We start from the raw sequence: 13,577 nt of genomic DNA, 5'->3' as shown, positions 1-13,577 counted from the left end.
TCCAAATGATACCAATGACCAAATATACAGGAGTAACTCTGTCTGCTTAAGCATGTAAACGGGTTATTCCTAATGATTCAGAAACCGGAATATTGACCTTATCCCGAATATTAACGGCATGTAAACATAACCTGTGTCTGTCACTGCGTTCAGCTGAAAGTGTTTCCAGGTCTTGGTTACCCTGGTGCCAGTCCAACGATGGAGGCAACACTGGTGGGAGATCACTGCTTTTCTGTGTCTGTCTTTTTTTGCCATCCTTGGGGGAAGCTGTCACTGGAATAAAAATTCCGGTCCGCTACATGGAGTCACTGTACTCATACTGACTACTAGTATTCAGCATCATTAAAATTCATTTCATATATTGCTCTGGTTTTTCAGCTGCACCGTCTCCATCTGTTTTGGCAGCTCATCCTGAAAACAATAACATTAAGGCAAAATTTTTGTTCTAATGCTCTTACTGCTCTCTGGAAACATTGAACTCAACCCTGGCCCAAACGCACCTGCACAGTGTTTTACACCTGCTGCTTTTAAAGCAAGATCTGGTCTTGGAATCATACATATCAATGCAAGGAGTATGCTGTCTAAGCTGGACATGATAAAAATATGGATCAACTCAACAAATGCAGACGTTGTCTGCAACATGGCTCAAAAAGTCTATTTCTGATAAGGATATTTCTGTCAAAGGTTATAATGTGTTCCATGCAGACCACCAGAGAAAGGGTGGTGGGGTGGTGATTTATATTAAGTCAAAATTTGGTGTACAACTATTGCTTTCAGAGTCTGTGTGTAAAGAGCTTGAGTTGCTGGCCCTGAATGTGAAGGTGTCCAAAGATCATATTATGCTTTTGGGTTGTTATTGGCCCCCATCTGCCCACAGCTGTTCTCTAAACACCCTTGTTATGTTTCTCTCTAAAGTAAAATTTAATGAACTAGTGCTGGTTGGAGATTTAAATTGGGACTGGCTTTCGCAGGTTTCTGAAGTTTTAAAAGCCCAATGTAATGATTTAAATGTGACAGTTAATCCTGTCTCCTATGAGGCCAAACTTAAAATGTCAACAGAAATCTATATTGATTGATTTGGTTCTAACAAAGAAGCCCTTTAAATATATTTCTTCTTGTGTCTTTCCCAACAATGTCAGTGATCATTGTGTGATAGGTGTTATTCGAGACACGAGGATACCGAAAAGTATTCCTCCTTTTATTGAATAACGTTATATGAAAAATTTTGTTGACCAGACTTTTGTTTATGATCTTTGTAGTTTTTGTTGGAACATAGATTATCTTGTCAATAGTTTTATATCCTCATTAAGGACAACTTTGGATGCTGTAGCTCCTCTGAAAAAGAGCGCCTTAAATCAGAAGTGCCTGACTCCATGGTATAACTCACAAACTCGCAGCTTAAAGCAGATAACCCGTAAGTTGGAGAGGAAATGGCGTCTCCCTAATTTAGAAGATCTTCACTTAGCCTGGAAAAAGAGTCTGTTGCTCTATAAAAAAATCCCTCCATAAAGCTAGGACATCTTACTACTCATCACTAATTGAAGAAAATAAGAACAACCCCAGGTTTCTTTTCAGCACTGTAGCCAGGCTGACAAAGAGTCAGAGCTCTATTGAGCCGAGTATTCCTTTAACTTTAACTAGTAATGACTTCATGACTTTCTTTGCTAATAAAATTTTAACTATTAGAGAAAAAATTACTCATAACCATCCCAAAGACATATCGTTCTCTTTGGCTGCTTTCAGTGATGCCGGTATTTGGTTAGACTCTTTCTCTCCGATTGTTCTGTCTGAGTTATTTTCATTAGTTACTTCCTCCAAACCATAAACATGTCTATTATACCCCATTCCTACCAGGCTGCTCAAGGAATCCCTACCATTAATTAATGCTTTGATCTTAAATATGATCAATCTGTCTTTATTAGTTGGCTATGTACCACAGGCTTTTAAGGTGGCAGTAATTAAACCATTACTTAAAAAGCCATCACTTGACCTAGCTATCTTAGCTGATTATAGGCCAATCTCCAACCTTCCTTTTCTCTCAAAAATTCTTGAAAGGGTAGTTGTAAAACAGCTAACTGATCATCTGCAGAGGAATGGTCTATTTGAAGAGTTTCAGTCAGGGTTTAGAATTCATCATAGTACAGAAACAGCATTAGTGAAGGTTACAAATGATCTTCTTATGGCCTCAGACAGTGGACTCAACTCTGTGCTTGTTCTGTTAGACCTCAGTGCTGCTTTTGATACTGTTGACCATAAAATTTTATTACAGAGATTAGAGCATGCCATAGGTATTAAAGGCACTGCGCTGCGGTGGGTTGAATCATATTTATCTAATAGATTACAATTTGTTCATGTAAATGGGGAATCTTCTTCACAGACTAAGGTTAATTATGGAGTTCCACAAGGTTCTGTGCTAGGACCAATTTTATTCACTTTATACATGCTTCCCTTAGGCAGTATTATTAGACAGCATTGCTTAAATTTTCATTGTTACGCAGATGATACCCAGCTTTATCTATCCATGAAGCCAGAGGACACACACCAATTAGCTAAACTGCAGGACTGTCTTACAGACATAAAGACATGGATGACCTCTAATTTCCTGCTTTTAAACTCAGATAAAACTGAAGTTATTGTACTTGGCCCCACAAATCTTAGAAACATAGTGTCTAACCAGATCCTTACTCTGGATGGCATTACCCTGACCTCTAGTAATACTGTGAGAAATCTTGGAGTCATTTTTGATCAGGATATGTCATTCAATGCGCATATTAAACAAATATGTAGGACTGCTTTTTTGCATTTGCGCAATATCTCTAAAATTAGAAAGGTCATGCATTTATTTCCTCTAGGCTGGACTATTGTAATTCATTATTATCAGGTTGTCCTAGAAGTTCCCTGAAAAGCTTTCACTTAATTCAAAATGCTGCAGCTAGAGTACTGACAGGGACTAGAAGGAGAGAGCATATCTCACCCATATTGGCCTCTCTTCATTGGCTTCCTGTTAATTCTAGAATAGAATTTAAAATTCTTCTTCTTACTTATAAGGTTTTGAATAATCAGGTCCCATCTTATCTTAGGGACCTCATAGTACCATATCCCCCCAATAGCTCTCAGACTGCAGGCTTACTTGTAGTTCCTAGGGTTTGTAAGAGTAGAATGGGAGGCAGAACCTTCAGCTTTCAGGCTCCTCTCCTCTGGAACCAGCTCCCAATTCGGATCAGGGAGACAGACACCCTCTCTACTTTTAAGATTAGGCTTAAAACTTTCCTTTTTGCTAAAGCTTATAGTTAGGGCTGGATCAGGTGACCCTGAACCATCCCTTAGTTATGCTGCTATAGACTTAGACTGCTGGGGGGTTCCCATGATGCACTGAGTGTTTCTTTCTCTTTTTGCTCTGTATGCACCACTCTGCATTTAATCATTAGTGATTGATCTCTGCTCCCCTTCACAGCATGTCTTTCTCCTGGTTCTCTCCCTCAGCCCCAACCAGTCCCAGCAGAAGACTGCCCCTCCCTGAGCCTGGTTCTGCTGGAGGTTTCTTCCTGTTAAAAGGGAGGTTTTCCTTCCCACTGTCGCCAAGTGCTTGCTCACAGGGGGTCGTTTTGACAGTTTGGGTTTTTCTGTAATTATTGTATGGCTTTGCCTTGCAATATGAAGCGCCTTGGGGCAACTGTTTGTTGTGATTTGGCGCTATATAAATGAAATTGATTTGATTTGATTTGACTTCACGGAGTAACACCACTCCGCTTTACGTCGTGGTGTTTTAGACTCCGCTTCCTTTTAACTCATGCCTTTGTCTCAATACATCTTAATTACATGAACCATAAACACTGTTAATTAACAAAAATATCTTGTTCAAGTTAAAGTTCACACAATAGAGCCTAACCATGAAATAAACTTTCAGTCCTTTGTCTAATTAACAATTCATACAGTCAGATTCCACTAAATCATTTACTGACACGACAATAAGATTCACTCACCAGAAGGTTCAATTTTAAGGGGCCCTTCACACATAACATGATTGAAGCTGACTGGTGCACAAAAGAGGAATTGCATGCTATTTGTAAAAAATCAAGCCACCTCAAAATGCCTTGTACACCTGTCTCCACAAACATTTGCGCACACAAGCAGCCGAAAGACAGCAAATGCCCTGTGAGAGCCCATTTGATCCCTTCCTCGACAGGTGTAGGCCAAATTCCAGGTGCCGCACACAAACGTCCAATACTACTCGTGGAGCACTTCGAAAATGTGTGGCCATTTCCACAGCCAGCACGAAGATAGACAGCAAGTGACCACTTTCGAGCTGGCTGTGAACTTTGTCAGTGCACCCTCCTCCTGATGGCAGGCCAGTGAGCGCTTGGACTGTTAGGATGAGCGAAGATGTGATGGCATGGGTGAGTGAGTGAGTGAGTGAGTGAGTGAGTGAGTGAGTGAGTGAGTGAGTGAGTGAGTGAGTGAGTGAGTGAGTGAGTGAGTGAGTGAGTGAGTGAGAGCATACCGGCTTGGACGCATATGGCGTGAGTCTGGTCCATTGGTTGTACTCCGATGTCCAGTACCGGCAGCTCCTGTGCAAAGGGCGGACACAGTGCTGGCTCACACTCTGGTCCTGTGTTTGCCATCACATCGCATATTCTTTTTTCAGCCTTGTGTACTACACAGTAAATTTTGCAGAGTAAAATATACTCTGCCAAGATAACATTTGGTCCCATTTATTTCAATTAAAATGTACCTGCTGTGTACAGCATGCCAGAGCATTGCAGTGATATCACCTTTTTATCATAATTCACTTGAGTCTCATGAATGTCACAAATTGCTCTATGAAAATTAATGATGACAATATAAGCACAATGCAATGCAACTTACTACACCTTAACTAAAGTGACAAGAAATATACAATGACATGGCTAAAATTCTTCTCTGTTACCCGTGCATAGAACGGGTAACTCAGCTAGTTTATATATAAATCAAAATATATATTTACATGCAATTTACATTTTTCCCGTATCCAGGTAACGCAATGTTGTGATGACCTTCATCTTAGGCATTATTACGTTACTACACTAGGTAGGAAAAGTAAGCTCATTCTTGATGAGGTCAGCCACAAACATTATCCCTGCACCATCAAGCCGGTTAATGAATCACTGCCATTCAACTTACAGAGATTATTTCTCCTCTCTGTCTTTCCACCGTCTTGTCTGTTTAAGACACTCTTAAGGACCTTTTACACTGAATACTTCAGCGCAATGCTTTAACGCTTCCCAACGCGTCGTAACGCCAGGCCGATGCATTTCCTACGCATCGTGACATCAGACGCGTCGCTTTCGAAGTGGCAAGGGGGCAGAGATTGCCACGTCACACTCTGGCTGTTTCCACAACCTGAAAAACGTTCAGCGATCGCCATCTTGAATTTGGGTTGCCTGAATGACAAAAAAGCTTTAAAAAACAGCAGTAGAATGATTCTCCCATCACTCTGCTGGGAGAAGCTTTTTTTCAGCTACTTTTCAGAGTGATGCCGACCGAAGGAGAACTGACGACTTGGTGGGATATCGATCAAACCGCGATAGCGGGCCGACCCGCATGGAGAAGCCGGCCTTCAGGCATCATCCCTGGGCAGACCGAGACAGGCAGCTGCTGGGGATGGAGAAGACCCACTCAGTCCGAAATCTCCTACTTTTTGGATATATGCAAAGTCCCAGTTTGCCCAAAGGAGTTTAGTTCTGCAGCTTTTTCAAGGTTAGAATAATATTAAAATAAAATGTGACATTTGCACTGCTGTGAAGGTTTAATGATCAGCTAACGTTAGCGTAGCCTTTTAGAACAGTTGATCTGAGTCAACTTGAGTTTTTTTTTTTTGCCAGCTTGCACTCGGCCAAGACGGACGCACTTTTCTCTTCTCCCTCCCTCCTTATCTTTCCTGCTTCTGTGGCATGTTGTCTGTGAGGCTGCAGCTTTGCTCTTCTGGAAAACGACAAAAATGGATCTGTTAAAGTGGTCTCTGAACGCAATTGACACTATTTTTTCTACAAGACATTCGGGGGCGGAGGACCCGACCTGTCCTGCCAGGACGCATGTGATGGGTTACGTGATGGACTCGTGGAGGAGGTGGCAGGTCATGTGCCTTTACATGCTTTCTGTGGAGGACGTCGAAGATGTGTACATATTCGGCTTGGTGGTGACTGGCTTTCTGATGTGTGGAGCGGGCACTATGCTGGTTTACCGGAAAATCAAGAAAGTGGAAGCAGCTTTGATTGGTCCTTCCAGGCTGCCCTACATGATTGATTCGATTGGGAAGGCAGTGGCTGCACAGTCAGCGGGGGATAACCGCACGTTGGAAAACATCTCGAATAGAATTGCAGCCCTGGAAACCCGCTCTGACCGTCTGTGAAGACCACATTCTACATTCAGATGCATTGAGAGCCACTCTGTTCTCAGAACTGTGGAATCTTTCAGGCGTCTGCTAATCTGGCTATTCATTTGGCTTCCCCAAATACAGCTGCACTTCAAGGTCACTGTGATAAAACCTCCTCAGAAGATCAACACTTAAGCCTCGCTCCCTGGTCTTCCCCCCTCCCCTCAGCTTCTCCAGCTCTGACATTGACTGTGCTCAGGACTGCTCAGGACTGCTCAGGGCTGCCCCTTCCCCCTCCAGGATTGTCGGACAAGGCCGTTGACGGCGCCAAACAGGCTGCCTCCGGAGTGTTCTGATAAACTGGACCTTTTCAAATCTCGGTTGTCATCCTGTGTCCTTGTTTTTGTCTGTGTGATTATTGTTTTTCTGTACTGATGGGGATTTTTTTCCTCATTGCCACTGTGTAATGCAGCGGCTATGAGGGTTTTTTTCCTCCTTTTCCCTCGTGTTTTGCTTTCATATATATGTTTTATGTACCGGGCCGGCCTATGTGTTATGTGTTGTGTGTGTGTTGTTTGTTATGGGTCGGTGTTGGTTTGCTCAGCCCTGCTGTTGACCAAGGCAGGGATGTACATCTGGAGTTGGTCACCGGGCGCCTAATGGCGACTTCTGCTCCTACTGGCAATTAGGATGGGTTAAATGCAGTAGACACATTTCATTGTGCAGGGAACATGTTCTTCTGTGCATATGACAATAAAATTTCTTTGAATCCTTGAATCCTTAATTTTATATTTTAACAATAAATGAACGAATCATTAAAAATGTCCATGAAATCAAAGTCAAAAGACATTTGCACAGGTAGAAGCTCTCCACTTATTGTGCTCAAATTCATATTTTAGAAATGACTCTGCCCTGATAACATTAAAGGCAATTACATATTTTGACGAAATTACAAGTTGAAATGACTATATAAAAAAAAATTCATCATGAGGTTTATGTCACAGAAATCCTACTTTACAATCACACTGCAGTCATTGTTAAATTATTTCCTGTTGCCTTTACAATTAACATTTGTATTTATTTAGTGTCTGTTTTTCTGGTTGAAATGAGATGACTCTGTCCTGATAACAACATTGAAGGCAATTACATATTTTGTCAAAATTACAAGTTGAAATGAGCATTAAAAAAATTCATCAAGAGGTTTATGTCACAGAAATCCTACTTTATAATAAACATTTGTATTTATTTACAGTGTCTGTTTTTCTGGTTGAAATGAGATATAAATAATCTACCAGACTTAAAAAATGTACAAGTTTCCATGTTATTTTGTTTGTCTAAAAATAAATGTCCAAGGTTCCTTATGTTAAACAAGAAATGATCTAATCTGAAATAACAGGAGGTTTTAATTACAGATGAAAGGTTTCTAAAGACCCATTTATTGATTTATTTAGCTATTTTAATTACAAGTGTTCTAAACCTTTTTAACAGTAATCAAACATTTTGAGGTAACAAACAACAACAACAAAAAAATTTCCAATGATTTTTCTTCAGAAAACTGCTCTATAAATGAGCAGTACTGTCACTGTACAGATCAGTGGTTTCTGCACCGATCTGTTTTGTATAGATCAGTGGTTTCTGCACCAATCCCTTTTGTACAGATCAGTGGTTTCTGCACCAATCCGTTTTGTATAGATCAGTGGTTTCTGCCACTACTCTTCTGTGTTTTGGCCCGACGCGTCATTCCTATCAGACAACGCGAAGGTACGTCACAGCTCAGAGTGTCGAAAGTTGGATTGGATTGAACTTTGACCGCGTCAGCCTGCCAACAAGCTCCCGTCCAGTCGTTTTAGCTTGGCTTTTGACGCGACGCTTCTGACACGTCTAAAAAGCAACGCTTTTAGACCAATTTTTGATGCTTCTGACGCGTCAGAAGTCCTCCTCCCTACTCTTGACAGTTTTGCACCTTAGGAGCTCTCTTAAGGCCAAAGATGCTTTATGAATACATACCTCACGACAATCCTGTCTCGGAGGTCTACAGACAATTCCTTATATGAATACACTTGGTTCATTATATGAAGACAACTGTGTGCCTTTCCAAATCATGTCCAATCAACCGGATTTACCCCAGGTGGACTCTAATTAAGCTGTAGAAACATCTGAAGGATGATCAGTGGAAACAGGATGCACCTGAGCATAGTTAGAGCTTCATGGCAAAGGCTGTGAATACTTATGTACACATAATTAGTTTTTTTTTATTTTTAATAAATTTGCAAAAATCTCAAACGTTTTTACATTGTCATTATAGGGTACTGTGTGTAGAATTTTGATAGAAAAAAAATAATTGTATCTGTTTTGGAATAAGGCTGTAACTTAACAAAATATAGAAAAAAAGTGAAGTGCTGTGAATACTTTCTGGATACACCGTGATGTGAATGCATTGAAGTAAAAGTACTTCTCACTGTAAAAACAAGAAAAAAACTAGCTAAATGTGTTAGAATTTACAGCACGCTATGTGATAGACATTTGCTACAAAAGGATGATATCCAACTCGATGTGGTTCTACAGAGACCCTTTGCACACTGAGTGTCAGACTATCCAACCAAAGTAGTGCACAGTGTAATCTGTAGAAACATCCTGTTTCACTCAGGCCTTTTTTTATTTTTTATGTTTTCATTTTAGAGTCACTGAGAATTTAGGGTCTTTCCATGTGCAGCTGTGTTTTCCTTTCATCCAGGAATCTACTTATTCCAGAGGGTTTTCCATCAGAGAGACCCTGGGCTCGGTTCTGTGTGAAGGTGTATCGAGCTCAAGGCCTTCCCCGAAACAATTCCAGCATCATGGCTAATGTCACCAAGGCCTTTGTAGGGGACAACACAGCACTCATTGACCCATATGTGGTGGTCAGCTTTTTCAAGCAAGTGGTAAGTTCACGAGCCTGGCATAACCAGACTCTTTCTCTTATTCATAGACACCAACTTTTTGGGTACATTCTTTTTTGTTGGTGGTGACCTTCATGTCTCTGGGTCCTTGGTCTTTGAAATTGAGAGATGTCTTTGAAGAGCTTATAGAAACATGAAGTTGCTAACCAGATGTGTTTTGCAATGCTGATACCTTTGCAAGAAGATGAAGGCCCAAGTCTTTAGTGCCCTGATGTTTCCTGTTTTAGTGTATGAGTCTTGGGTGTTAACCAGTAACCTAAGGCGACACTCAGGTGTCTTTGGTAGTTCAATGTAGTGTCCCACATATGGATACTGGAGTGTTTGGCAATATAGTAGGCTAACAGTGCACTTGATAACCTTCCTCAGGAACTCAATAGAACTGTGGAAGACATTGCTGGAGGCCAACTCAAAAACAGTGGCATAAGTCACCATCAGGCATGGAATATATCAAGGTGATGCACTGTCCCCGCTGCTGCTCTGCACTGACCTCAATCCCCTCAACCACCTTATGACAAAGAGCAGATATCAATTCAGGAGTGGAGTAACCATCAGCCATTGCTTATATATGGATGACATCAAGCTGTACGCCAAGAACAAGTGAGACATTGACTCTGATCCACCAGCATCTACATCAATGACATTGGGATGCCATTCAGACTGGATAAGTGTGGCTGAATGGTGGCACAGAGACGGAAGGTGATCTGGACTGATGGGGTATAGTTGCCAGAAGGCAGGATAGTGGACATTCAGAACAGCTACAAGTACCTGAGAGTCCAACAGGCCAATAGCAACAATAATGAACATGTACATACACGCAAATGCCTCAGGAAGATAAGACAGTTGCTGAGAAGCCAGCTCAATGGTAGGAATAAGATCAGAGTCATGTTACCAGTCATGAGATACCCAACTGGAATAGTAAGTTTGCCACGAGTGTCAGAGATTAAATGAGGTGCAGTCATGAACAAATCAGGAAGATGAATGTCTCTCAAGATGAGCTCCTACAAGAGTACCTCAGAGGGTGATTAAGAACAGGAGAAAGAGGTATCATGGAAGACCAAGCCCCTCCTTGGGATGTACCAGACAGATAAGGGAAGGCTGACATCAGGAAAGCCAACCAGTGGGTGGAGAAGGCTGGCATAAAGGACAGCACAGAGACTCTAATCATAGCAGTTCAAGCTCATCTGTTCCAGTTGTTCCTTCAGCCCTTAGTACTTGATTTTTCTTGTGCTCCTTCATTCTGATGTTGCAGTCAACTGGGATTGCCACACCTATCACAGCTGTGGTCTTCTTTTCCTTGTTAATCACCACTATGTCTCGTAGTTTGGCTAGCAGCTACTTGTCTGTCTGGAACTTGAAGTCCCAGAGTGCCTTTTAATGTACGCTGTCTCAGCTTGCATCTTGCTACTTTGGACTGTCTCTGGGGTACATGCAGGGGCTTGATCAAACCGAGCTCTTCATTCCTCTGCTCAGAGATTACTCTCAGTTCTTCGTACCCATCTAAAAAACAGAAAAGCCCATTATTTTATGTTGTAACACCTCAACTTTGGAACTGACTTGCTTCACATCCTCATCCCTTTCATTCTGGGGACACATTTGAAAAGCAGCTGAATGTGCTTTTCTTCAGACAACCATTTGTGTAAATATTCGTTTTCTGTTTTATCGACGTGAGCTGGCCCACTCATGGATGCTGCAATGTTGCAGTGCCATATTGATACAGTACCCCAAACGAGACACGCTTACTCTGTCTTTCAAATTTTGCAGTGCGGTCAGAAGACTGAAGAGAGATGAAGGAATCAATCTTTACTCCCCCTGTATACACTGTCTACAGGTTGCTAGTGCAGGCTAGCAAGTTCAAGAATCCTCATTTTTGTGAAACTGAGGATGATACAGTGGTGGGCACAGTTCTGATAATCCGATAATTATCGAAGATAATGTTTTCATTATCGGATTATCTTTTCAGATAACTTTAAAAACAATTATCAGACTAATTATCTTCCGATAAATTTTTGTCTGATAATTTTTAGACCATTAACGTGGTAAACAAAGCTGAACAGCTACAAACATTTATAAAATTTAAAATCAGTTGAGCACCTACTGTACCTGTTAAATGTTTCGTAGCAGATGTGTAGTTCTACCCTCTGCAAACAGAGGAGAGCTGCTTCTAGAAGAAACCGCTCTATCCTCTGCAGTCAAAGGAGAACTGGTCACACACAAAAAAACTCATTTCTTTTAACCCCATACTGATACGCGGGCAATATCACCCAAGTCATCCAGAGGCATACATTTTTAACTTATGGTTCAAATTTTAACCAAACTAATTTCGGACAAGTTATTTAAATTAACGTCACGTCTGAAGTTTTATAAAGTGAAAATATCAGAAATATGTTTTAGTTTTAAAGTAATGCACTAATTTTTAAGGTTTTAGTGTGGACATGCTGTACCAAGTGCATTATGGGTAGGATAGGATAATCTCAGTACGTTCGCAACAGGAGAAATGCATTTCAGACACCCTGATCAGGCTCCACGGACAACAGCATTAAACTCGAGTGCCTAAAACTCTTGTGAATATATTCTCTGGGTTTATAGACGTTATTGTGTTTGCATTTATTAAATTCCACGCATCTTAAATGTAGCAGACACGGATTATCTGGAATTTTGTTTTGGCAAGTTTTCACAGTCTCTACTGCCATCTACTGGCCAGTAGTGTTCATGGCAGTATTCGTCCTGAAGCTGGGCAGACAATCACCATACTTGGTTCCAGCTCAAACTATACGACAGAACCACACAATGTAAAAGTTCAGAGCGCCTGATTTATGTTCTCACACACATTGTACGTTCAAAAACCACACATCAGACTCGTGTTTCCAGAAACAAAATGTAAACAGAAGCTTTTTTTTTCAAATTTAATTTACATTTCTTATTTTTTACAAAAACTCTCCATGGGAGACATCAAAGTTAAAAAAAAAAAAAACATTACAAGACAGGTCTGCGGTGTTTGTACAGGCACAGTGCAAGAGGTTGGACGCTTGAAGTGCTTCAGCAGCGTTATACCCTCACAATGGCCAACCAGAATATCAAACAGGTTTTATTTTCATCTGACCATACGATCGCCAATCAGGAGTTGGTCGTGAGAGGTTAAACGCAGCTCTTTATTCCATGTATACTAAACGATGCAGGACGCGCAATTAATCTGAAACTCGGTGGGATCCAAAAAATTCTCACACAAATGAAAAAATCAGATGAAAAAGGGCCAAAACTCGCACAGTGTAAACCCAGCTTAAGTACTGAACGTCTGGCACCAGTAGATTATGGCAGCATTCTATTTATTTTTGACACCGGTTATATCAGACGGTTATCTAATTATAACTTGGCTTTTTTTTTTTGAAAATGCCTTTTTGTTGTGTGGGCCGCTGAAGAGGAGGTACTGCTGGCCCACCACCACCAGATGGCGCCCTGCTTGAAGTGCGGGCTTCAAGCACGAGAGGGCGTCGGAGCCACTGGGAGTGACAGCTGTCACTTATCATCAGCACCAGCTGTCACTCATCCAACTCATCACCATCACCATAAAGGCCGGACTGCAACTCCACCTCCTCGCCAAGAAATCAGTTACCAGAAGAGGTAATTTCTCTGCTGAACTTAACACTGACTTATAGTCTGAACTTCTTTGCAGCCATTTTCCTGTGGTGTTGCCTTATCTGTGGGATTGGCGTTTGGTGTGATCAGCGACGCCTTCGCTTCACACCCCAACCAGATAAGTGGTTAGACAGGAGCTGCACGAGTGTGTGATTGGAGGTGGAGGTGCTCCCTCCCAAAGGAACACAGACTGTGGAATTACTGAGTGTGCGAACTCACACTCATCTATACTGTTTTTGTTCTCTGCCAGCAGTACCAGGTCTGACAGCTGGAGACGGTGGCCACCTGGGGATCCAGGACTTGGCGGCTCCGGTGTTCTTCAGGTCCGTTGGCGGTGAAGGCCGTGTGGGATCCGGCTCGGTTCTGGACGGACGTCTCCTATCCTCAAGCCTGCCCACACGTCACTCAACATATAATTGTCTGTATTACCAAAACTGTATTTGTCTGTATTCCGTTGTGCACTTCACAACATTAAATTGTTACTGTTTGGCTTATCCATTGCCCGTTCATTTTACGCCCCCTTTTGTGGGTTTGTGTTCCTACATTTTCACAACACTTTTTTTACAAATAAAAATTGAATATTTTACAAAAGCACATTTATCTGTAAACACCAACACATGACACACCTCACATTAACATGTGCTAGCAGAGGC

At 41.5% G+C, this 13,577-nt stretch overlaps 1 protein-coding gene across 1 annotated transcript in view; it reads left to right on the top strand.

Moving 5' to 3' along the window:
* Positions 1 to 13,577, top strand: part of fer1l6 (fer-1 like family member 6) — a 656,531-nt gene that overhangs the window by 194,716 nt on the left and 448,238 nt on the right. The window contains exon 9 of the mRNA XM_034186126.1: positions 9,087 to 9,273. Within this exon, the coding sequence (XP_034042017.1) occupies positions 9,087 to 9,273 (187 nt within the window). The remainder of the gene's footprint in view (positions 1 to 9,086; positions 9,274 to 13,577) is intronic.

Source organism: Thalassophryne amazonica, chromosome 14, assembly GCF_902500255.1.
Source record: "Thalassophryne amazonica chromosome 14, fThaAma1.1, whole genome shotgun sequence".
NCBI lineage: Eukaryota > Metazoa > Chordata > Actinopteri > Batrachoidiformes > Batrachoididae > Thalassophryne > Thalassophryne amazonica.
Note: the sequence above shows the minus strand (reverse complement) of the source record. Positions and strands in the feature narration are given on the sequence as shown.